The sequence below is a fragment of the Somniosus microcephalus genome, chromosome 2 (assembly GCF_052327205.1).
Source record: "Somniosus microcephalus isolate GS21.2 chromosome 2, FLI_Smic_1.0, whole genome shotgun sequence".
In the NCBI taxonomy this organism is placed as follows: domain Eukaryota; kingdom Metazoa; phylum Chordata; class Chondrichthyes; order Squaliformes; family Somniosidae; genus Somniosus; species Somniosus microcephalus.
The window spans coordinates 205,019,244-205,045,749 of record NC_140988.1 but is presented as its reverse complement, the minus strand read 5'-3'; the positions used below and the strand labels follow the sequence as shown (position 1 = coordinate 205,045,749).

Below are 26,506 nucleotides of genomic sequence, written 5' to 3'. Positions count from 1 at the left end.
CTGGAAGTCGAAGTTCCCATCCTGAAGTGGTGTTCCAGCTTCCAACAGCCTCTGGGAGCGAGGCTGTGGCGTTCGCAAGGAATTTAGGCAATTAAAGGGGCAGTGCATTCAAAACTAATCAAAATTAAGTAAAAAAAAATACAGCATTCAGCACTTACTGCTTTTTTTTAAAAAAAGAATTAAGAAGCCGTCCCAAATAGGAGTCTTCAGCACTTAAAGCTGAATTGTCTTCCGAACCTCAAAAAATGGTTAAAGTGCTTCAGCACTAACACAAATGGCTGAGCAAGCCAGGGAAGGGGCACCCAGGGTCTCGCACGCAGCACTCCAGTTTTGTGCCAGGGTTCAACACTGCAAGAGCAGCCCTCTACCCACAGGGGCCAGGAGACCCTCCAGAAAGAAGGATGTGGGACCAGATCACCGAGGCCGTCACTGCCAGCAGTGTCGCCTCCACCACCTGGCTCTAGTGCCCAAAGAAGCTTCATGACCTCTGACCACTGGTCAAGGTCAGTGAATGAATCTGCAAAAGCCGTCTCCTACCAACTGCACCACCAGCCTCACATACTTCTGAATGCACGATTCACCCCCCGCCCTCCCATCAGTCACCTACCAATAATCTGTACCAATCATGAGGCACACCTCCCATTCCTAGCCTCACCTCACCCCCTTGGAGCAGATATTGCAGGCCATTCTTGGCAGGAGCATGGCTGAGCCCTTGGCAGGGCAGAAAGGATACAAGATGGAAGAAAGAAAGAAAAATATGGAGGAAGAAAGAAGAAGAATTATGAGTTGATTTCTTGATGTCATGTTGGATGGATACATGTATAAAGTTGGATTGGAAAGTTTGATTTGTGATGGTCAGTAACAGAGGAGTAAGGTGTGGCACAAATGTTGAAAGGGGAATTCGGGTTGTGGCCACTGGTACCGCAGGCAGATGATTCCATCCTGGATATCCTGGCGAGACAGGGACTATCTGCGTTGCGTCCTTCCTTCTGCTAACTCTTCTTCGGCTTCCTCCTCTTCTGCTTCCTCCTCTTCCCTCTGCGAGCGGATGCTATAAATCTGAAATGACAGCATAAAATGCTGGAAATACTCAGCAAGTCTGGCAGCATCTTGACCTGAGAAGTGAACTCTGTTTCACTCTCCACGGATGTTGCCTGATCTGCTGAGTATTTGCAGCATTTTCTCTCTTCTCAGAAGCCTTCCTTTACCATCCAGCAGTACTCCTACACACTTAAAAAACTTTTAACATCTATTGCAGCAAAATCAGTAAAATCAGAAAAACCTAGTCCTAAAGCTTAAATGCAAACTTAGCTGAAATATGTGTGTGTCCCTTTAAGAGGTGCTGACAGCGCCTCCGAGTCTGCTTGTACGCTAGATTTACCTGGCATACTTAGGACCCAGCGCTGAACTCAGCGCTAGGGTCGAAGTTCGCCATGATGACGTTAAGTTGGCGTTGCACACTGACTGACGTCACCACTCCCTCATTTTTCTTTGCAGTGCGATGCTTCTTAACGGCAGCACTACCGAGCCTGGGAAAATGGAGGATAACTGCGTGGCCTGTCACCAGCTGGCGAAAGAGTGGCGGCTACCCTCTTCTCGTCTTTTTTGCGTTAAGCCCCCGAATTTTTAGCCTTTAATTTTTTTTGTTGAACTACATTGAATTTGTCCTCTAACAGCAGCTAACTAACTTATTGTTTTGCACTGGGCATTACACTTGTACTTTATCACTGAAGAACAATGGTATTTGTTACTGATATGAGATGTGGAAAAGGGACCCAACAGCCTTTTCCTGTTGCTGAAAATACTCATGTTCTTGATATCAATAAAGTGTATTAGGAGGATGATAGCAACCTTTTACTGGCCTTATCCCCAAAGAAAGGGGAAAATTGGCAATTGGTTCCTAGTTCTGGGAACCTGCTTCCTTCCCTGAGTTTCAGCAATAATGCAATACCAGTTGTGCTATATAGCAGGGGAAGTTCATAAGCGTGTTGGTAGTTTTAAATTTGCTGCTAGTACCAGGTTCAAAATCACAAAACCACTCTATTATTGTCAGCCCAATATATATTGCATGCTACGACATTAAGGATAGATATTGGCTTTGGATAACCACAAAGCACAACCCTGCATCTGTATTGATTGAAAATCTCTTTTTTGTGTATGTTGCTTTCTGTGATGGCTCAATGTTTCCACGCAAATTCCTCATCACTTTGTGTAAAGTTATTTTTAATGAAACTAAACCCAAAATAGAATAAGATAACGGTTGAAAGCTTTTGCCTGTCAGGGATTCCAAAAATAAAATCTGTCCATAAAAGTATTAGATACTGCCGAGAAAATGTAAAGTGACTAGAAAATGTTTTCTTCAGATTGCACAAGCTGGGGACCTTATCATTGAAGTGTACCTGGGGAAGAAGGAGCCTGATTGTTGCTGCATAATTCGGGTAGGTATTTGGTTATAGAATGAAATGTTCGATTTAGTCAATAGAACGTTGTATCGCTTGGCCCCTCTGCTTTTAAATACACCACTGCTGAGATGGATTTAATTAACGTCAATTTTAAAGCAACTGTGAAAACAATTTTCACGCATGCACAGTTGGTGCAAAGCTGGTTGTGTAGCTTTGCTACCATAGAGCCCTTCCACAATGTCTGGAGCACATTGAAGGTAAGCAGAGTGTATGTGCTCACTGCAATACCAGCTGGTTACTCAAACTGCCTCCATAATTTGGTAGGCAGACCATGGTGCCACAGCCCTGCATCTCAAGTCATTCCGTGTATCTATAATGCTGATAGTATGCAATTTATTTACATATTTACATCAAGGGATCCCAGTCATGTAAAGTAAATGCTCCTCATTTTTATTATATTGTGATCAATAGAAGATTGTCAGGTAGGAACTATGAAATGCTCAATTTATTTCACAAGTAAGGATGTTCTCACAAGTCATGAATTAGTCAGACCAGTAACAACTTTATTTTTAATTTATTCTCAAGATGTGGGTGTCGTTGGCAAGGTCAGCATTTCTTGCCCACCCCTAGTTAACCTTGAGAAGGTGGTAGTGAAGGGATAATTACTAGTCCTAGCCCTTTTCGGGCTACCCCAGATCAGGCGTATTCCCCAGACGTTCACCTTCAACTAAAGTTAAAGATAGCTGAATTCTATAAGACGCTTAATTGAGTCTAAAGGTTCAGACTATCTCTCCCTAAAGGAAATGAACGACGTGAAGATGTTACCGTCCTCCGGATAGCACTTTTAATAAGTTTAACTAGACTGTAACCTTCCGGATACTATGAGGGTCCGGAATACCCCCCAGAATTCTGCAACTCCTCACAAAAGAGTGTACAGAAATTGAGTTCGCGAGATTGATACCGAAATGCTACTTGAGACAATTCTAAAAATATATAGATTTATTTAAGAGCCGACATACCGTTAACAGCTGTTGAGTCAGTCACAACATTAACAGTTTAAAAACAATTAGCTTACATTTCTTATCCTTAGAGATCCTTATTCTCAAATCTTAACTTTGTACATTTTTACATTTCTTATTCTTAATTCTAATCCAGGATATCCACCAAAATCAAATACCTTGATTACCCGAAACTCAGAGTTGTAGGCTTACAGAGTGGTTCTGAAGCCGAGAATCGCTTGCCCGTTCCCAGCGACTTCTGTTTTCCCATTTGAAAATTCTGTCTTTTATACTCTTTTTTAGTGGTATATTCTTTGAAGTTTTCTGCTGATGTAAGCTAATTATTTCTAGTCATCTCTCTGTTGACTTTTTTCTGTTCTTACTCTCAATTTAGCTGCTGCATGCATAATTATGTCTCTATCTTTAGGTGTTCCAAAAACTTATCAAAAAATGGCCACAACAGATTTATCTCTTTGATGTCATTCTTATTGAAGGTCTTCCATTCAATTCTAAATATTGGTTTAACTGGTTATTAGCAGACGTCGTGTCTACTAACTATTCCATTTTCAATACAAAAACCATGTGATTGCTTGGTGTCATCTATTGAAGTCATATCTTCAAAGTGTTCTGCTGGTATCATATTTACAACATGTAAATTAAAACCACTTCAACCAGAGTGTTTCATGCATTTCTAGCTATCTTAATTGTTGCATATATAATCTTATGTTTCCTGTCTTTCATTTGATGTTACTTTTACGAAAGCGCATGGTTTTTTAATATTCAGTGTTTCTGTTTCCCTGAGTGTTAGCTTATAACACTTTACTTGGGTTATTCCATTGTGTTTCTCCCAAACTCCAGACCTTCTGGAAGTGCCAAACTGCTATTTCAATAGAGCCATTGTTTTAGCATTAACAATCAATTTCCATTTCAAAAGCCTGTGTGGTTTTTACAGCTTGTGTTATCAAACCCGCCCATCTCAGAAGCCTGTTTTGACATAGCTTGTGTCGCCGAGGCTTTAGATTTTTAAACCCAGTATATCATATATTAATAATATCAGAAATCTGTTCATAGGATGGTGTATCTCTGGTTTATTCCGTCATAGTAGTGAGCCGACTTCTTGAGCTGCTGAGTAGTGGTTTTATGCAACCAAGTGGCTTACTCGGCCACTTCAGAGGGCAGTTAAGAGTCAACTATGTTGATTTGGCACTAGAGTCACAGATAGACCAGACATAAGGATGCAAGTTTCCTTCCTTAAAGGACATTAGTGAACCACTTGAGTTTTTATGACAATCCGGCAGCTTTATGGTCACTTTTACTGATAGCAGCCTTTCTATTTATTTCCAGATTTTTTTTAAAATTTCCAATTTGAACTTGCGTTCTGCAGATTATTAGCCCACGCCTCTGGATTATTAGGCCAGTAACATAATCACTATGCTACCATACCCCAAAAATCATGGCCTTTTTTTTCAGATGCCAGCCCGCAAATAACCAGATTGATTGAATTCAATTCACAATTGGCTCTGCTTTGATTTGAACTCGCAACATCCAGGTTGTTAGTTCTGCACCATAACCACTAGTCTACCTCATCCTCCATATGTCCCATTGAATGTTCTGTGTATGCTGCTTATGGCTCAGTTGGTGGAACCCTTGTCTCTGCATCAGATTGCTGTGGGTTCAAGCCCCACTTTCAGCACTTGAGCCAATAGGTTGACTGTAATCAAGTACTGAGGGCATCCTGCATTGTCCCATCAGCCTGTTTAGGTGGCTATTAAAGATCTCATTGCACTATTTGAGAAAGTGTCGCAATTCGTCCAATGTCTTGACATTCCATTCTTAACCAACTCCATAAAATAGAGATTAATTGGCAATTCAGCTGCTGACTGTTAGTGGGATATTGCAGTGGAAAAAATGGCTGCTGCATTTGCTTAAATCACAACAGGGAGTTCACTTTGAAATAATTCATTGTATGTGAAGTGCTTCAGGGTGTTCTCAGAGACAAGGTATGAAGTGACATAAATAAGAAAATTATGTGATATTCACATGGTGTTACTGTGACATTGATGCACAACTACGCGCAAACAAAAATGCTTTGAAAACATATTTTGGTGAAGATAATGCCCCTTTTATGTTACTGTGTTATTACTCCTGCTCAAATTTACACACTCCATAATAAATACTGTGGTTCAATATTGAAAGGCAGCATTGACTATCTTCCTATTGCAGTTTGGGTTGAATATAAACTGAAATGTCAGATTTGGCCAATTTGAATTGTTTCAGAAAAAAAATATTGTCCCAACCTGAATTTTAATATGCTTATCCTTTTAACAAATGCACAGTGGGCATTCTGCTAGATTTTTTTCCCATTGTGCAAGTGGAGAACATATATTGGAAGATTAAAGTGTCAGTACTGCTATCTTTTATGTCTTTCTGCTTGAAGGGAGGAACTGTGCATTTTTCTTTTCTTTGTTTAATTTGTGTTGATATTTCGGACCTTTTTGATTTACACTACGATCTGGTAAATCTGTGCAGCCCTGGACATGTCACAAATATCTCAAGGTACACCACGTACAATAAGTTACTTTGAAATAAGACTGTTGTTACATAGGCAAACACAGCAGCCATTTTGTGAAAACACAATCCACAAACAGCTGTGAAGTGACAGACCAGCTAATGGCCTAGAAATTCGGTGGGCTGCGCCACCAGTTAGCGCCTAAAGAGGGCACTCAGTGGCTTTAGCACCACTGGCCACGCCTCCCACGATATTTAGCGGAACGCTAATGGCAACATTAGCCTGCAGCACTGCACCACCACCGATGACGTCATCGGTGTGTGCAACGCCCCGCTACCGCCACGATCGCAATATTTGGTCGCGCCCCCTGCTCTAACACCGGTCGCAAATCGCGACCGGTTCATGGGGGCCTACCTGTGGCGGTAGTGGCGCAAATTAAGGTGGAGGTGCGGGGCGGCCATTTTTTTCGGTGGCCACCTGCCAGCACCTCCTCACGCCACCGTCCCCGGCCTCCTGATCCCCGCCCCCCCGGGCAGTGCCGGCTGTGTCCTGAGAGCCCGGCACTTCTCCTCGGTGCCGGGCTCTTTTGCCGGCACTCACAATCAGTCATCGCGCTGGTGCAGGCCCCTCCCCCTTAAGAAGGGGAGGAAGGCCTGGTACCGCAGCGTGGCGGCACGTTGCGCTGCGATATTCAGTTTGAGCGCCCCAAGAGGGACACGGGGCGCCTCGAGCAGCGCCCTGCGTCCCTCTTGGGGCGCTCAAACTGAATTTCCGGCGGGCGCAAGCGGCTCCGTTCGCAGTGGTAATTCCGGCGCCCAGGCAAGCTTGGCGCCCCATTTGAATTTCTAGGCCAATGTGTTTTGTGTTGGTTGAGGGAGGAATGTTTGCCATGTTACCAGGAGAACTTCTTCAAATCGTGATCTGTTTTGCATCCTAAACCAAAGCTTTTGATTTTATTGAAATAGCACTACTAGTTTGAAAATGACTTAAGAGAAAATCAAAGGGAATGAGATAAGACTTTCCTTTTAAATTGCAACAGTTTTGAAAGCTCAGACTCACAACACATCGTAGGTACTGCACATTTATCACATTTATTATTGTCACTTTGAATTCATTTAAATGCAACAAGTTTTAGGTGCTTTCTTTGTGTTCCCATTTCTGCAGCTCTGCGATTGTATTTGAAATTAAGGCCTTTTTTGCATTCTGGTTCACAGGTATCTCCGACTATGACAGCAGAAGAATTAACTCATTCTGTGTTAGAAATGAAGAACATCACCACTGAAGAGAAGGTTGTTTGGGCCACATTTGAAGTGATCGAGAACGGAGAACTTGGTAGGATACTGAGTGAAGTAAATGCAAAATGCTGAAAGTAATTAGCTGTTACATATTAAAATTGCTGAGTGGGTGACGCCATTTCATCTCAAAATGCACTAAAAACTCCTTGCCCCCTCCCTCATTCCTGTCCCCCCCACCGCTACCCACATATATTAGTCATCCTCCAACTGGTTATTCTTCATCTTTATCTGAACCTAGATGGTATTTGTTGGCTGTCTAGTTGATTTTGAAGCTTACCACACTTGAGCTAGATTCTGCCCTTACGTGGCATCCATTATAAACGCACTTTCTAGCAAGAGTTACTGAATAATGATTAGGAGTCAAATCCCTAGCATATTTTTCTTTCCTCTCTAGCCCAGAGACACAGGTCAATTGTAGCACCAAAATCTAAGAAAGATTCACTACCTTGGGACATCCCAAAGCACCTTACAGCCAATGAAGTACTTTTGAAATGGTGCCACTGTAGGAAATGTGGCAGCCAATTTATGCACAGCAAGATCCCTCAAACAGCAATGAGATAATGACCAGATAATCTGTTTTAGTGATATTGGTTGAGAGATAAATATTGGCCTGGAAACCAGGGAGAACTTCCCTGCTCCTCTTCGAATAGTGCTGCGGGATCTTGTTTACGTCCTGAGAGGACAGGCGGTTTCTCGGTTTAGCATCTCGTCTGAAAGACGGCACCTCCGACAGTGCACCGCACACTCAGTAGTGGAGTGTCAGCCTAGATTATGGGCTCAAATCTCTGGAGTGGGACTTGAACCCACAATATTCTGACCCGGAGGCAAGAGCGCTACCCACTGAGCCATGGCTGACACAAAGATAGGCTGACTTAGCATAGGCTGGGAATCAAGCCTGGAACCTCCTGATGTGTAAAGCTTACTGTTACATCTCATAGTGCCTTTACCCAGTTGGTCATCGAAGGACTATAAATTGATTATATCTTTAAATATAAAGGGGGACAGGAGCAGTACCCACTATCACTGTCCTTCTCAGACTTAAGTTTGAATATAGGATGCATGATGGGGCCAAACTCTCTTTTGTCTACTAACTGTAAGTTTAAAAACTTCAGGCTAACTCCTAATAGATATGGGCCCATAGCCCTGAAGTAGCTGTAATTTCATGATCTCACTCAGGGAGGACTACAGGCATAGGTGATGTTGTAAATGGGAAAGTCACAGCGGTGCTGAAGGAGGTACTGCTCTGAGAATGGGGTTAAATCACATTATTGGGGTAGCTTAGTGGGAGTTTTGCTGTACACTTGGCTATGTTATATTTGAGTTGGGAATGCTTTCTGCTGAACATGCAAAATTGCAACAAGTGGACCCTCAACTGATGGTGGATAAATGCATTGCCTTGTGGAGTTCATTCTCTGGTTTATGTTGTTTTTGATGATTTTAGCTATTATGGTGGTGTGGCAGAACCCTCAATGGCTCTACGGTAGAGAAGAGGCTCCCGCTTAGGATTGCTAGCTGCTGATTGCCACTGGCAGGAGGAGTTGCTTCTCCTGGTTCCACAAAAGCCTATTTTAAAATTATTTTTAAAAGCAAAACTTATCTTTTGTTGGTGGCCACTGCTCAGACTGCAGCATCTGCAGAAGAATCCTGACACTTGCTCCGCTTATCACAAACCAAGTCGGCGAGGGGGACAAAAGCAGCCATTCGGCCCCTCATTTACATATGTAAGGGGCCTAACTCCTGTTTTAGGCATCCACCAGGAACACCTGAAAAATGACATGACTCAATTTCAGGTGGGACGTTGTTCAGGCGTCCTTGGGCGCAGGACAATGGTACCCAAAAGTGGGCCTTTTTGCGTCCGTAAAACGGGTACAACCAGGTCCAATTTCTACCCCACGGAGTTCTGCAGAAGTGTGTTCTGGGTATTTATAAGCCATATATAGAAGAAGATGTTATGTAATATAGCAACATTTCTGATGACAAGAACTATGGCTGCAATTTTATTAATGGAGGCGGGTTGGGTGCAGGTCAGGTGGTTTCCGGTTCCCAGTCCCACCCCCAGCTGCATCCGGCCCACAGACGTGATTTTGCCTTGATTGACCTTGTTAAGCCCGCCCTGCGGGCGTGCCGGCCGATTAACAGGAAGCGTGTCAGTAGACGTCATTTGATGATGCGTCATCTGCTAGTTTCCTTAAAGGGACCATGCACAATTTTATTTTGACAATTGATTTCTCAGTGTTTGACAGCATTCAGGTGCTAAAAACACTGGCAATTACTGCACAAAGGTGAGCTCTTGCATCCAGGCTCGCCAATGACTCCCTCCATATGCTGGAATAGATGGCAGCTGCAGGTGAGGCGGCAGAAGTGATCTGTCACTGGTGAGAGAGGTTCCCCCAATGAGGTGGCACTGGACATGGATTTAAAAACTTGTAACCTAAAGAAAAGTGTAAATGTATTAAAAATGCAGTTCCCAACATTTTCTTTCTTCTGAGACTCACCATGTGCAACATTGGTCCTTCACACCACTTCTGCAGCTATCATCAATCCAGAAACATTACAGCAAACTCACAACACACCACACTTACCTGGCGTGGTGTCTGGATGTTGGGAAACCCGAGCCAGAAGTGGCGAAATTCAAAAATAGGCTGTCAACTACTGGCAAGTACCTGTTAATAGGCAGGTAATTGCCTTTAATCTTCTTCCCACCGCTAGGTGTCGGGTCCATTCGCAAATCAGGGACCCGACACTTGGGAAACATAGAAACATAGAAGATAGGAGCAGGAGTAAGCCATTCAGCCCCTCGAGCCTGCTTCGCCATTCAATGAGATCATGGCTGATCATCCAAATTCAGTACCCTATCCCTGCCTTCTCCCCATATCCCTTGATCCCTTTAGCCTTAAGAAATATATCCAACTCCTTCTTGAATATATTTAATGAATTGACCTCCACTGCCTTCTGTGGTAGAGAATTCCACAGGTTCACCAGTCTCTGGGTGAAGAAATTCTTCTTCATCTCTGTCCTAAATGGCTTACCCCTTATCCTTAGACTGTGACCCCTGGTTCTGGACTCCCCGGCCATCGGGAACATCCTTCCTGCATCCAGTCTGTCCAGTCCTCTTAGAATTTTATAAGTTTCAATGAGATCCCCTCTCATTCTTCTAAACTCCAGCAAGTATAAGCCCAATCGACCCAATCTCTCCTCATACGTCATTCCTGCCATCCCAGGTATCAGTCTGGTGAATCTTCGCTGCACTCCCTCCATGGCAAGAACATCCTTCCTCAGATAAGGTGACCAAAACTGCACACAATACTCAAGGTGTGGTCTCACCAAGGCCCTGTACAACTGCAGCAAGACATCCTTGTTCTTGTACGCGAACCCTCTTGCTACGAAGGCCAACATACCATTTGCCTTCTTAACCGCCTGCTGCACCTGCGTGCTTACCTTCAGCGACTGGTGCACAAGGACACCCAGGTCTCGTTGCACTTCCCCTTCTCCCAATCTATTACCGTTCAGATAATAATCTGCCTTCCTGTTTTTGCCACCAAAGCGGATAACCTCGCATTTATCCACATTGTACTGCATCTGCCATGCTTCTGCCCAATCACCCAACCTGTCCAAATCCTACTGGAGTTTCACGACATCCTCCTCACAGCACACACGCCCACCCAGCTTTGTGTCATCTGCAAACTTGGAAATATTACATCTACTTCCCACGTCTAGATCATTTATATACATTGTGAATAGCTGGTGTCCTAGGACCGATCCCTGCAGTACCCCACTAGTCACTGCCTGCCACTTGGAAAAAGAGCCATTTATTCCAACTCTTTGCTTCCTGTCTGCCAACCAATTCTTTATCCAAGTCAGTACCTTGCCCCCAATCCCATGTGCCTTAACTTTACACGCTAATCTCTTATGCGGGACCTTATCGAAAGCCTTCTGAAAGTCCAAATACACCACATCCACTGGCTCTCCCTTATCTATTCTACCAGTTACATCCTCAAAAAATTCCAGTAGATTAGTCAAGCACAATTTACCTTTTGTAAATCTGAATAAAATTGTTTGGAGGCTGGTTGACGGCAGGATCGCAACCTGCCGTCAATCAAAATGATTTTAACCTTTGACCCACCTCCAAACCTGCCCTCTGAGCACTGGTAAAATCGCAGCCTATGTCTTAAGTGATGAGCATATAGAGATTTACGACAATGAGAGAGATCTGAACTAGTTAGCACTGTTGCCTCACAGCGCCAGGGACCCGGGTTCGAATCCGGCCTCGGGTGACTGTGTGGAGTTTGCACATTCTCCCCGTGTTTGCGTGGGTTTTCTCCGGGTGCTCCGGTTTCCTCCCACAGTCCAAAGATGTGCGGGTTAGGTTGATTGGCTATGATAAAAATTGACCCTTAGTGTTAGGGGGATTAAATACGTGGGGTTACAGGGATAGGGTGGGATATGTGTTGGTGTAGGGGTTACGGGGATTGGGTGGGATATGTGTCGGTGCAGGCTCGATGGGCCGAAATGGCCTCTATCTGCATTGTGGGGTTGCTGTGCTGTGATTTCTGTGATAATTGGTGGGTGGACTAAGGAATTGCAAATTAATTTTAAAGTGGCTAAATGGTAATGCATTTTGCTGAAGGAAGATGAAACCTATATCTGAGGGATTGTTTGCAGAAATTATCACATTAAACTGAGGACTAATATTGTAGAATACCATTTAATTTGTTTACTTTCATATAAATATATCCTTAATTTGACCCACCGGTCAGTCATGGTTAGTCATTTTTTACAATTGAAGTGTATGAAGGAATAAATACGATAATGTTTTCAAATATCACTATTGCGTCTTATTTTATGCCATTGCTTTACACTTTCCCTTCCACAGAGAGAGCACTGCACTACAGAGAGAATGTTCTGGAACAGGTTCTCCAGTGGAGTACACTATCTGAGCCTGAATCTGCTTACCTGATCGTAAAACAGTTTCAAGCAGCAAATGCAATCAAAAAGTACCTAGGTATGAATGTCAACTTTTACATGTTTTTACTGAAACCAGATCATTGCACGCACATCTAGAACAAAACTGTAAATGCATGTCATATTTGCTTATCTATTGGTGGTGAACCTAACCGGTTTTGCTGACAGCATATTGGAATCCTACAACAGGAAACTCTCTTTTAACCGGCACCTAAATATCAGGAAATCTCTCTTAACCGGCAAAATTCAGGAGTAGGTTCAGGTAAGTTTTACTGTATATTAGTGGCCGTGTAACCGGGGTTCCTGGATCTGTGGCCGTGTAACCGGGGTTCCTGCACCTGTGGCCGTGCAACAGGGACTCCTGGATCTGTGGTCGTGTAACCGGGACTCCTGCACAAGTGCCCTGTAACCGGGGCTTCTGCACCTGTGGCCGTGTACGGGGCTCTCGTACCTTGGTAAGTATACCTCTCTGTAATCTGGACTGTTTGATCAACCGGCACCACGCCGGTCCTGTCGGTGCCGGATAAAAAAGAGTTTCCTGTACCAGCAAACTCCCAATTAAACATGCATATAATTTATATCTTAAGGAAGGATGGCATTTTTAATGTGGGCCTACTAACTGTGCTCCTGTCCATTTGCAATGTAGATGACTTTAACAAATCTCCATTTATTGCCCATCCTTCGTTACCCTGAAAAGGTGGTGGTGGGCCTTCTCTTCGAACTGTTGCAGTCCTTGTGGTTATGGTGCTCCTATAATGATGTTGAGTAGAGAGTTCTTGGATTTTGATGCTGAGATGAAAAATGCCAGTATATGTCCGAGTCGGGATGGTGTGTGACTTGGAGAGTGATTGGAGGCGATGTCGCCATGTTCTTGGTGGGACAGGTTGTGAGTTTGGGAGATACTGGTGAATTGTCACAATGCATCCTCTAACTAGCACGAACCGCAGCCACAGTACTCTGGTGATGGAGGGATGGATATTGAGTTCAGTGGCAGGGGTACTGATCAAGCAGACAGGCATTAGGGAATGAGTCTTGGGCATTATTACATTGTGGCACCAAAGCTGGTTTCAGTGTGTGACTGGAGTATACGACGGGCGGTACTTCCAACTTCAGCAGGAGCATATAACAGCTGACTTGGGATTGGCCGCCATTTATACACCCGTCCAATTTTCCTTCTCATTGATTTTAATGCTTTAATGTTCCCAATAAAACATCAAAAGTTCTGTTGGTGCATGTTGCTCTATTTTCTGCTTTAGATTTGGTTCTGCATCCCACTTATTTGATCCCTAAGTTTCTATCAATTATATCTTACCTATTTCCATATATTAACAGTGCAGTGAGTTTTTTTTCAGGAAGAGTATAATATAATACTAGAAACTATGACATCTTCCATGTTGTCATAAAACAGGGGATTTTGATATGTTGGTCCATTTGTGGCCTGGAAAATATAACACCTTTACTGACAATGTTAAAGCTCGTATGACAAAGTATTTCTTTATTTCCCCATTCATTACTCTAGCTGTGGTGATACCTATAGACGTTCTGAACAGTTATCATCAAAGAATTTTTTTGAAAAAAAGCAGGTTACAGAGAATAAGTAATAAATGCTTTGTTTGATAGCCATTTAAAATGTTGCTTCATTTTCACGTTAATATAAATGTAGGTGCTTTATCAGCAATAGTAACGGTATTATTGAAGATGTCAGCTATAAAATCTTGTAATTTTTTTTAATATGTATCTTCTGCTTTATCATCAAAAGTCTTTCAACAACCAAACTGATATCTCAACAGGTTCATCGTCATACCTGTCAAATAAAATGTAGAAAAATGGAAAATGTTGGCTTCTCAGTAATGCAGATGTACATTGAACATACAGAGTCTGGAACATTGCTGTCAATAAAATTCAGTGCTGTTCTACAGCAGTGGGATTTCAAGAACTCCTTGATTGTTTCTATCTCCACATTTGAATGCTTCTGTAATAATGAACAGCATTTTATTCTCAGCAGCATAGATAAGGAGTACGCCACCGACATCCGAATGAAATCTGTGCTTACCTCGTATGAACCTCCCTTTGAGAACTTGTTTGAAAATGTTGCAGAGTTGTGCCCAGCGTGGTGCTCCACAGAGCCCAGGAGTGCACCGTTGTGCTTATGTGAACCATGGATCACGTGGGGCATGATTCACTTCCTGACTCTTAGCCAATCCGGAAACAAAGGAGATTGCTGATTTGCCCACAACTCATTTTAAAAAGATATTAAAACATGCATGCCATTCAGTTACAGAGATTAATAGTTCATTGTACAAAGAGAATAGAAATGATGTATTTCATATAAAGTATATAAAACAATTGTCCACTAATAAAACGTAGCGGTGATATTAGTCCCATTTAATTTTCTCAAGCTATTTTCTACCCAATAATCAAGACAAGGTATTACCACTATATCTAAAAAAAAACACAGCTTGGATAATGGACACAATGGGCTGGATTTTCATTGAGGAGGCGGGTAGGAGGCGGGACTACAACTTTCGGGGTTGTAGTCCCGCCTCCATTGAGTTCTAGCCAACCCACGCGATTTTGACTTGATTGACCTTGTTGAGCCCGCCCAGTGGGCTCAGCAGGCCAATTAAGGGCCACCCAGCAACAGGTGATGTCACAGATTGATATTTCATCTGTCAAGACCTTATTACAGATGAAATATCAGCACTCAACAGCCGTTTGAAGCTGTCAAACACTGACAATCTGTACTCTAAGTTAATTCCTTCCTCTCAGGATGATTTAGAGATCTCTCCGGAACAGAAAGCTGAATGCTGCAATTTTTGACAGATCGCGGCCATTCTGGTTTCTGTGCAGGTGAGATGAGGGACTCCCGAGACCTGAAGAAAGGAAGGCTGTAAAGGTAAGTAAAACTTCTTTAAACACTTTAAACACACCAAACACACTTACCTCTGTACTCATGCACCCATCACTCACCTGAACACCGGACACCTCGACCCCTCCAAGCCCTTCAGCCCGACGGGCCGCCTCGCTAACTTGGCGTGGTTTGGAGCCGTTGGGAATCTCACACTTCAAGAATGAAAATAGGGATTAGACTAAAAACTGCCTGTTAACTACCTGTTAACAGGCAGTTAATTGGCACTAATCCCCTTCCCGCCTCGGGGAGGCGGGTCCCAGTGCGGGTCGGGTAACCGCCTCCTTTGAAACTGGCATGGAGGCGGGTTGGGGGCGGGATGGGTTTGTGCCCCCCGATTTTGGGATTTTAACCCCCCACACGTGTCCAGTCCCGCCTCCACGGCCCAATGAAAATCCTACCCAATCTCTTTCTTTCAGTATGAATAACCTAATCTGCTGGAAATAAATTTGCTATGTATTTATCAATACAAATCATCTAATGGACAGAAAGTGCTCCCTTGATATATTGTATATGGGAGATGAATTAAAAATTGGCTTTTTTGTGTGACAGCAGCAATGTTTGGAACAGGTTTGCAATACAATGTTCACATCCTGGCCCCCTTACTCAGTGCAACAGGCTTCCTACACCGGTTTGCACCAGACGTAAAAATTTTCGGTAATTAACTCACAGTAGGTGGGCAATTAGCCCAACCTTTCGCCAGTACGTTCATTTGTATGAGGAGGTGAAACGTGCAGGAAGTCTATGCACAGTCAGAACTTGACAGATCGCAAGTTCGGGATGTAGCGCATGTGCATGCGGAAATCCCAACTTGAGGTGAATTTCAAAGGCTGTATGATGGCGTACCGACTGTGAATTCTGGGCCATTATGTTTGTTGTGTCTGTGAAAATTGTTTAGAAATCTTAAATATGGTTTGAAATGTAGTTACAACTTTTCAAATGTTAGAGATAAAAAGAAATAGGGGAAAAATTGATTCATGCTCCCTTTGGGGTGCTAACTTTGCCAGGGCGCCACTTTTAGCACCTCAAAAAAATTAGCGGCCCCGCGGCCGATTTTCCCAGGTTGCGCCCCGAGAGGGAGGAGGGGTGCTACTGGAAGCGCCCCACGTCCCTCTTGGGGCGCTGCGAGGCAATATCACAGTGCTATGTGCCGCGGTACTGCAGGACTTCCTCCCCTTATTAAAGGGGAGGGGCCTGGCACAGCATGCCCCAGCGCCCAGCTGGGCCACCAGGGATCGGGAGTGCCGGCAAACAAGCCCGGCACTCGAGGAGTGCCTGGCTCACGGAGAGCAGCCGGCACCCCGTGGGGGAGCTTCATGGGGGCCGGGGACAGCAACGGGGGGCAGGTGCTGGCAGGCGGCCAGCAACAAAAATGGCCACCCGCCACCTCCCCTTTAACTAGCACCGGCCTGGCCGCAGGTAGGCCCCCCAGACCCCATCAGACATAGCATAAGTCAGGGGGCGCTATCGATGATCGCAGCCGGGGCGCGAGCGGGTCGCTGCGTACGGTGGTGACATCTGTAGTGTATGTACCTTTAAGGGAAGAACTACTTTTTACAGCTCCTGTATACTGTAGTACCGGCAGTGACCACACCTGTATATAAACCCTGAGTAGGGATCTGTATAATTAGTTTTAGAGTAACCCTCATCCAGTAAACACCTGTTGATTGTTCCCTGCAGTCTCTTGTCTCATTATTGAAGGAAATACAACATCAAGATACACGGATCTAACAGTGGTGACGAGGTGATTCAAACCTACCTGCAACTCTGCATCACCTCTCAGGGATTCGCTCCTGGAGAACAGTGAAAGAAGAAGGCCGAGTCCAGAAGCACGGGCGTTGACCATCCAGCAGAGATTTGAGCATCGCAGGGGAGGCTGTTGAGAGCTGGGCTTGGTTCTCCAGTCACGGTGGTCCAGCTAAACGGGCTGGCAGCAGGTACGGCGCAGACCCTTCCCGGACAGCAGCGGCTAGAGCCGACCGACGGCACAGAAAAGGCCGAGCAGCGTCGACGGGAGAAGAGCGAGGGTAGAGCGCACAGGGCGCAGCCGGTGTTCAGGACCAAGCAGCGGCAAAGAGAGAGAGAGGCACGCAGGAAAACGCGCAGAGCGCAGCCGGTGTTCAAGGGCCGAGTTCCAGCGGAGAAGAAGGGAGAGCGCGGGAGACGCTATTAAGAAGGGAGAGCGCGGGAGACGCCATTTTGAGCCGCAGCAGAGAAGAAGGGAGAGCGCGGGAGACGCCATTTTGAGCCACAGCGGAGAAGAAGGGAGAGCGTGGGAGACGCCATTTTGAGCCAGTCTAACCACACCCAAGAATGCCGAAGAGTGGCAGTATCACAGCGTTCGACAATGAAGTCGAAGATTGGACGACATATGTCGAACGCATTGAAGTATACTGCAAGGCAAATGAAGTGCCAGATGACAAGAAAGCGCTGGTATTGTTGAATTAAATGGGTGCAAAAACGTATGGCTTACTGCGAAACCTAGTAATCCGAGAGAAACCAGCGGAAAAGAATTTTGAAAACATAGTGTCAATCCTACGGGACCACTTAAACCCCACACCGCTGCTGATAGCAGAAAGATTTAAGTTTCACAAAAGGAACCAGCATAAAGATGAAAGTAATGCTGAGTATTTAACGGAACTGCGCAAGCTATCAAAACACTGCCAGTTTGGAAAGGGACTAGCAGATACTTTAAGGGACAAGTTCGTGTGTGGCTTCAAAGTGAAGGAACTCAGAAACGGCTTCTATCAGAAAAGGATCTTACGCTGGACAAGGCTTTCAGCATGGCAGTATCACATGAAGCAGCAGCACGGGGCGTGGCTGAGATACAACAGAGACCGCAAGAATATGGCACAAATGAAATGGCATACGGAACAGTGAAGTGCTGTCGCTGCGGCAGAACAACACACGACCATAAGGATTGCTGGTTCAAGGACCAAGTGTGCAGACAGTGTGGAAAAGTAGGACACATAGCAAGAGTCTGCAGGTCGGAAAAGAAAACCAGCAGCAAGAAATCTCCACAGGAGAAGTACAAGAAGGTACATAAAGTGACGGAGAGTAGTTCAGACGAACAGAAAGGGATACAGACTCCGGAAGCAAGGAGCTGGGTTGTCTGAAACTACATAATGTGATTAAAATGGAGGATCACCAAACTATCTGGGTCACGCTCAAGATAGCCGGAGTCCAAGTGAAAATGGAATTGGACACAGGATCAGCCCTAACAGTCATAAACCGAAGGGACTACAAGCGGCTATTCTCACATCTACCCTTGAGAGATACAGAGATCGTCTTGAAGACGTACACGGGGCAAAAAGTCTACCCCAAAGGAAAAATAAGGGTAAACGTTATATATAATGGCAAGGAAACACCAAAAATGGACCTATATGTATTGCCAGATGGTGGACCACCACTACTAGGATGTGAGTGGATCCGGAAGATACAGCTAGATTGGCATTCCATACAAGCACTGACTGTAGATGCCAAAAAGGATGACGACGTCACACCTGGACGACTGTCAAAAATGCTAACTGATGCACAAGAAGTGTTCCAGGAGGAACTTGGAACACTAAAAGGCATAACAGCGACGATCAAAATAGAGGAAAATGCAAGGCCAGAGTTTTTTAAGGTGCCTTATGCGATCCGCCCAGCCGTCGAAGCAGAGCTGGAAGGTTTGGAACGTTCAGGAGTACTGTCCAAAGTGGACTGGAGTGAGTGGGCTACACCCATCGTTCCTGTAATGAAGAGGTCATTGAGTAATATGCCTGGGGAACCAAAGAATGTTCACATCTGTGGGGACTTTAAGGTGACAGTGAACCCAGTCCTTCACACGGTACAATATCCGCTTCCGCGGATTGAAGATATTTTCGCCTCGCTATCTGGAGGGAAACGCTTCACTAAGATTGATCTGGCCCAGGCGTACCTGCAAATGGAGGTAGAAGAAGCCTCGAAACAGTACCTCACGATCAACACTCATAAAGGTCTCTACCAATACAACTGGCTGGTGTTCGGGGTAGCATCAGCTCCAGCTATTTGGCAAAGGGCAATGGATCAAGTCCTGCAAGGGATTCCAGGGACCCAGTGTTATTTGGATGACATCCTGGTCATGGGCGAAAATGACAGTGATCACCTCGCCAACCTGGAGCAGGTGCTCACTAGATTGAAGGAAGATGGGCTCCGAGCTAATCGCCACAAATGCGAGTTTTTCCAGAAGCAGATCTCGTATTGTGGCCACGTTATTGATGAAGAGGGGTTACGTAAGTCCCCTGAAAAGATTGAGGCAGTAGTCAAGGCTCCAGCACCGGAAAATGTGTCACAACTGAGGTCGTTCCTTGGGCTGGTGAACTACTACCATAAGTTCTTGCCAAATTTGTCCACCGTACTACACCCACTGAACAACCTACTGCAAACGGGGGTACCATGGAAGTGGAATGACGAATGTAAACGAGCTTTCCAGAAGAGCAAAGAATTGATCACATCAAAAGAGGTGTTGGCTCATTTCAACCCAGCACTACCAATTCGGTTGGCGTGTGATGCATCACCCTATGGCATTGGGGCAGTGCTGTCGCACAAATTCTCGGACGGCTCAGAGAGGCCAGTAGCCTTTGCGTCACGATCACTAACCTCAGCCGAGCGTAACTACGCCCAGATTGACAGGGCGGCCCTCTGCCTAGTGTGGGGAGTGAAAAAGTTCAACCACTATCTGCACGGGCAGAAGTTCACCTTGCTGACTGACCACCAACCACTTGTCTCCATCTTTAATCCAAAGAAGGGCGTTCCGGTGATGACTGCGCAACGGCTACAAAGATGGTCCCTTTTTCTAGGGGCGAACCAATATGAAGTCGAGTATAAGGGCACGAAACAGCATTAAAACGCTGATGGGCTATCACGCCTGCCACTGCCTACTGCAGAGGAAGCACCAGCAGTGGACCCTGTCGAAATATTTCATTCGACTATAATTGAACGCTTGCCTGTAACTAACGCGGAGATAGAGAAGGAGACCCAAAATGACCCGACACTGTCTCGGGTATATGACTTGACGGTGAAGGGATGGCCAACACATGGCGACTCACTGTTGCCAGCATTCTCATCCAGAAGAGAACAGCTGTCAGTATGCCAGGGGACCTTGATGTGTGGATCCCGAGTGGTAATTCCACCCAAGTTAAAGGAGAGAGTGCTCAATGAGCTTCACGAAGGCCATCTGGGAGGGGTGAAAATGAAAATCCTTGCTAGGGCTTATGTGTGGTGACCGGGGATCGATCAGCAAATCGAGGACCTGACAAAGAGTTGCTCAGGATGCCAGAAGCTCCAAAATGCACCACCACATGCCCCTCTACACCCATGGGAGTGGCCCTCATCTCCATGGCAACGGGTGCATATTGATTTTGCTGGTCCATTCATGGACTCAATGTTTTTAATAGCCGTGGATGCGCACTCAAAATGACCTGAGGTGATCAAAATGTCCTCCACCTCCACGGAGAAAACTATTGCAGTCCTACGGACCATATTTGCCAGGAACGGCTTGCCAGAGCAGATTTGCTCTGATAACGGACCACAGTTTGTGTCCGAGGAGTTTCGAAGATTTATGAAGAAGAATGGGGTAAAGCATTACACATCCGCCCCGTATCATCCAGCCACAAATGGATTGGCTGAGAGGTTCGTACAAACCTTTAAGAAAGCAGTAAGGGCCATGTGCGATGATGACATTCCACTGCAGCACAAGGTGGACAATTTCCTGTTAGCCTACAGAAATGCGACACATGCAGTCACCAACCAGACCCCGGCCATGATGTTCTTTAGCCGAAGGTTAAGATCTCGTCTGGATTTGCTCAGACCAAATGTACGAAGAGATGTTGAGAATAAGAAATTCCAAAACATCAATGAGAAGTCGACAAGAAGCTTCAATGTAGGGCAACCAGTCTTGGCCCGCGACTATCGAACAGAGAAATGGCAACCAGGAATGATATGCACACGGCAGGGGCCGCTAATGTACACAGTGGATTTTGGGGCGAACATTGTGAGACGCCATGTTGACCAGATCCTAGAGTCACAGGAACGAGTCAACCCCATGTCTCGCCCATACGTACCTGGTGATGAACCCGACATACCGGTAGCATCTACCCCAGAAACAGTAGCATCGGAAGCTGATGAACCAACCGATGACAGGGGGCCAGAATCGCCTCCGCACCAAGAGCAAGACACTCAGGAAAGGCACTATCCAGAAAGGATCAGGAAGCCTCCCCAAAGACTGAATTTATAAATAGACTATTTTCAGTTAATGTTGCATGTTAAAAGTGTTAATTGTTAAATGAATGTTATGGTACTGTTAATCTAAAATGGGAGGAATTGTAGTGTATGTACCTTTAAGGGGAGAACTACTTTTTACAGCTCCTGTCTACTGTAGTGCCGGCAGTGACCACACCTGTATATAAACCCTGAGTAGGGATCTGTATCGTTAGTTTTAGAGTAACCCTCATCCAGTAAACACCCTGTTGATTGTTCCCTGCAGTCTCTTGTCTCATTATTGAAGGAAATACAACATCAAGATACACGGATCTAACAACATCATCATCGGCTATTCAGCACCATGGGCGCTAACAGTTACTGCTGTCGCTAATCTCCCACTGAATTTCGTGGGAGGCGTTGGCGGTGCCGCGCCTGGGCGCTAGTTGCTTTGCACCCCGCTAGGGCGCTAACGGTAGGCGCAAAGCAACTGAATTTTTTCCCCCTAATAATTTAATGTTTGCATCCTTTTTGTACATTTTTTTTTAAATGCATGTTATTTTTATGTTAATCATGCATAATTTGGTGTAAATCATTTTGTTTGACATCTGAGGAACACCGAATTTCTACATCTGACACTAAGGAAATTGAACTCCCGTAAGATATTCCTAAATTCAGGCCCCTTTCTGTCTTTTTAAAAATTTTTTGCTTCTGGCTGTATATCAGCTCATTTGAACTCCAATTGGCGCTCATTATATTCACCAAACAGATGCTGTAATAATGTCATCAGCATTTGCTGTTTAAACAAAAATATTCAAAATGAAAACAAAGACAAACCGAATGAACAGGAAAGAGAATCTAAATTCTTTCAAATGTGACTTTTGGAAGCAGTTTTAAATGAGGGGACTCTGTATTTAGCTGAAGAAATTAAGGCACACATTACTGATCAGTATTCTAGATAAGATTCATTCGCATGGAATAAAATTTAACTTGTATGTATTTTAAATGCATTTTGTTGCTTAATAGAATTTGAGTGGTTGTTTTATAGCACCTGAACAATCTAGCATGTTTTTTTTCCTGAAAGCACTTAGAAGCATGTGTAATCAACAATGCTACAGTATCATAGAATCTTACAGCTCAGAAGGGGGCCTTCAGCCCATTGTGCATGTGCTGGCTCTTTGTAAGAGCTATTCAATTAATCCCACTTCCCCATAACCCTGCAAGTTTTTACTTCTCAGTCATTTATCCAATTTCCATTTTAAAGTTATGATTGAATCTGCTTCCTCCACCCTTTCAGGCAGTGCATTCCAGATCATAACTACTTGCAGCATTCAAAAAAAATTCTCCTCATCTACCCTCTGGTTCTTTCACCAATTATCTTGAATCTCTGACCCTCCTGCCAGTGGAAATAGTTTCTCCTTATTTACTCTATCAAAATCTATCGTAATTTTGAACACCTCTATTAAATCTCGCCTTAACCTTTTCTGCTCTAAGGAGAAAAATCCCAGCTTCTTTAGTCTCTCCACATAACTGAAGTCTCTCATCCCTGGTATCATCCTGGTAAATCTCCTCTGTACCCTCTCCAAGGCCTTGACATCCTTCCTAAATATTCTAGTTGAGCCGTAAGCAGTGATTTATAAACATTTAGCATAACTTCCTTGCTTTTATACTCTATTGCTCTATTTATAAAGTCAAGGATCCCATATGCTTTTCTCACAGCCTTATCAACTTGTCCTGCCACCTTCAAAGATTTGTGTGTGTAAACCCCAGGTTTCTCTGTTCCTGCACCCCCTTTAAAATTGTACCATTTAGTTTATAGTATAGCAGTTTCAGACTATTGGAACAGCTCAAGTCCACAGGGTAACAGCAAATTGCCAGGATTTTTCTGTGCACTGAAAATTACATAATAAATTCCATGCTATTATGGCAGTGATATAATGTTTGGGTGTGTGCTGAATGAAGTCTGAAAGCCAAGGCAATCTGAATGTGACCAGCTAAGATAAATGAGCATATGCTGAATGTTTAGCTGACAGGTTTGGTTCTGGATCAAGGAATAGACATTTTCAGAGAGATAATGTAATTCATCATGCTTGTCAGCCACACAAATGGTGATATTTTCTGTGTCAGCCCACCTGTTTGGTTCGGTGGATCGAGTCCTGTTCTACTCAAACAGAACCAGCTTTCCATGACACACCATCTAGGTAAAGAGCAATATCTTCATTAGAACAGGTGGTTCTTGACCATCCGGCAGGATTTTATTTCTGTTTGTGTCAATTATCAAAACTATCTTCTTGGAGAAATAAATTTGATTGAAGCTAATATACTAAACTAAGTGTTACAAAACATATTTGAAAGTTCTTTCTCTGAATGCACGTAGCATTCGTAACAAAATGAATGAGTTAACGGCACAAATAATGACATATGGGTATGATCTTGTGGCCATTACAGAAACATGGCTGCAGGGTGACCATGACTGGGAATTAAACATACCAGGTTATTTAACAATCAGGAAGGACAGGCAGGAAGGGAGAGGAGGTGGGGTGGCTATGTTAATAAAGGAAGGAATCACTATAATACAGAGAAATGATATTGGGTCAAAGGAGCACGATAGTGAAACAGTTTGGGTGGAGGTAAGGAATAATAAGGGGAAAAAACACTAGTGGGTGTAGTCTATAGGCCTCCGAACAGTTGCAACTCTGTTGGACGGAGTATTAATCAGGAAATAGTTGAGGCTTGTAATAAGGGAACAGCTATAATTATGGGGGATTTTAATTATCATATTAACTGGACAAATCAAATTGGGCAGAGCAGCCTTGAGGAAGAGTTCATTGAGTGTATTAGGGATGGGTTTCTTGAGCAGTATGTAACTGAACCGACCAGGGGGCAAGCAACCTTAGATTTGGTCCTGTGTAATGAGACAGGATTAATTAAAAATGTCCTAGTAAAGGATCCCCTTGGAATGAGTGACCATAACATGGTTGAGTTCCATATTCAATTAGAGGGTGAGAAGGTTGGATCTCAAACAAGCGTGCTGAGCTTGAATAAAGGAGACTATGAAGGTATGAGAGCGGAATTAATGAGAGTGGGCTGGGAAAATAGATTAAAGGGTAAGACGGTACATGACCAGTGGTGTACATTTAAGGAGTTATTTTACAACTTCCAAAAAAAATATATTCCACTGAGGGAAAAAAGGGTGTAAAAGAAAAGATAGCCATCCGTGGCTAAGTAAAGTAATTAAGGATAGTATCCGATTAAAAACAAGGGCATATAAGGTAGCCAAATCTAGTGGGAGGATGGAAGATTGGGAAGTCTTTAAAAGACAGCAAAAAATAACAAAAAGATTGATTAAGAAAGGGAAGGTAGATTATGAAAGTAAATTAGCAAAAAATATAAAAACAGACAGTAAAAGTTTCTATAGTTATATAAAAAGAAAAAGGGTGGCTAAAGTAAATGTTGGTCCCTTAGAGGATGAGACCGGGAAATTAATGGTGGGAAACATGGAGATGGCAAAAACACTGAACAATTATTTTGTATCAGTCTTTACAGTAGAGGACACTAAGAATATCCCAACACTGGACAAACAGGGGGCTCTAGGGGGGGGAGGAACTAAATACAATTAAAATCACTAAGGAAGTGGTACTTGGTAAAATAATGGGACTCAAGGCGGATAAATCCCCTGGACCTGATGGCTTGCATCCCAGGGTCTTGAGGGAAGTAGCGGTAGGGATTGTGAATGCATTGGTAATAATTTTCCAAAACTCACTGGACTCAGCAAAGGTCCCGGCAGATTGGAAAACTGCTAATGTAACACCATTATTTAAAAAGGGTAGTAGGCAGAAGGCTGGAAACTATAGACCTGTTAGCCTAACATCTGTGGTTGGTAAAATGTTCGAGTCCATTATTAAGGAGACAGTAACAGGACATTTGGATAAACACAATTTAATAGGGCAAACTCAGCATGGTTTCATGAAGGGGAAGTCATGTTTAACAAATTTGCTTGAGTTTTTTGAGGAAGTAACATACAGGGTGGATAAAGGGGAACCAGTGGACGTAGTGTATTTAGACTTCCAAAAGGCATTTGACAAGGTGCCACACAAAAGATTATTGCTCAAGATAAAAAATCACGGGATTGGGGGTAATATTCTGGCGTGGGTGGAGGATTGGCTCTCTAACAGAAAGCAGAGAGTTGGGATAAATGGTTCGTTCTCAGATTGGCAACCAGTAACTAGTGGTGTTCCGCAGGGGTCAGTGCTGGGTCCCCAACTCTTTACAATCTATATTAACGATTTGGAGGAGGGGACCGAGTGTAACATATCAAAGTTTGCAGATGATACAAAGATGGGACGGAAAGTAGTGAGTGAGGAGGACATAAAAAACCTGCAAAGGGACATAGACAGGCTAAGTAAGTGGGCAGAGATTTAGCAGATGGAATACAATACTGGAAAGTGTGAAGTTATGCACTTTGGCAGGAAAAATCATAGAGCAAGTTATTATCTTAATGGCAAGAAACTGGAAAGTACTGTAGTACAAAGGGATCTGGGGGTCCTGGTGCACGAAACTCAAAAAGTTAGTATGCAGGTGCAGCAAGTGATCAAGAAGGCCAATGGAATGTTGGCTTTTATTGCTAGGGGGTTGGAATATAAAAACAGGGAGGTATTGCTGCAGTTGTACAAGGTATTGGTGAGGCCGCACCTGGAATACTGCATACAGTTTTGGTGTCCATACTTAAGAAAAGACATACTTGCTCTCGAGTCAGTACAAAGAAGGTTCACTCGGTTAATCCCGGGGATGAGGGGGTGGTCATATGAGGAGAGGTTGAGTAGATTGGGACTCTACTCATTGGAGTTCAGAAGAATGAGAGGCGATCTTATTGAAACATATAAGATTGTGAAGGGGCTTGATCGGGTGGATGCGGTGAGGATGTTCCCAATGATGGGTGAAACTAGAACTAGGGGGCATAATCTTAAAATAAGGGGCTGCTCATTCAAAACTGAGATGAGGAGAAACTTCTTCACTCAGAGGGTGGTAGGTTTGTGGAATTTGCTGCCCCAGAAAGCTGTGGAAGCTACATCATTAAATAAATTTAAAACAGAAATAGATAGTTTCCTAGAAGTAAAGGGAATAAAGGGTTACGGGGAGCGGGCAGTAAATTGGACATGAGTCTGGGTTCGGAATGGTCATGGCCCTGTGGGTAGTGGAGCGGGCCCAGGGGC

At 44.1% G+C, this 26,506-nt stretch overlaps 1 protein-coding gene across 6 annotated transcripts in view; it reads left to right on the top strand.

Moving 5' to 3' along the window:
• The window catches only part of arap2 (ArfGAP with RhoGAP domain, ankyrin repeat and PH domain 2), a 710,987-nt gene that overhangs the window by 613,222 nt on the left and 71,259 nt on the right, over window positions 1–26,506 (top strand). For all 6 annotated transcript variants that reach the window (XM_085968379.1, XM_085968416.1, XM_085968406.1 and 3 more), the window contains 3 exons: window positions 2,364–2,438; window positions 7,124–7,241; window positions 12,078–12,206. In XM_085968379.1, coding sequence (XP_085824505.1) covers window positions 2,364–2,438; window positions 7,124–7,241; window positions 12,078–12,206 — 322 coding nt within the window. The remainder of the gene's footprint in view (window positions 1–2,363; window positions 2,439–7,123; window positions 7,242–12,077; window positions 12,207–26,506) is intronic.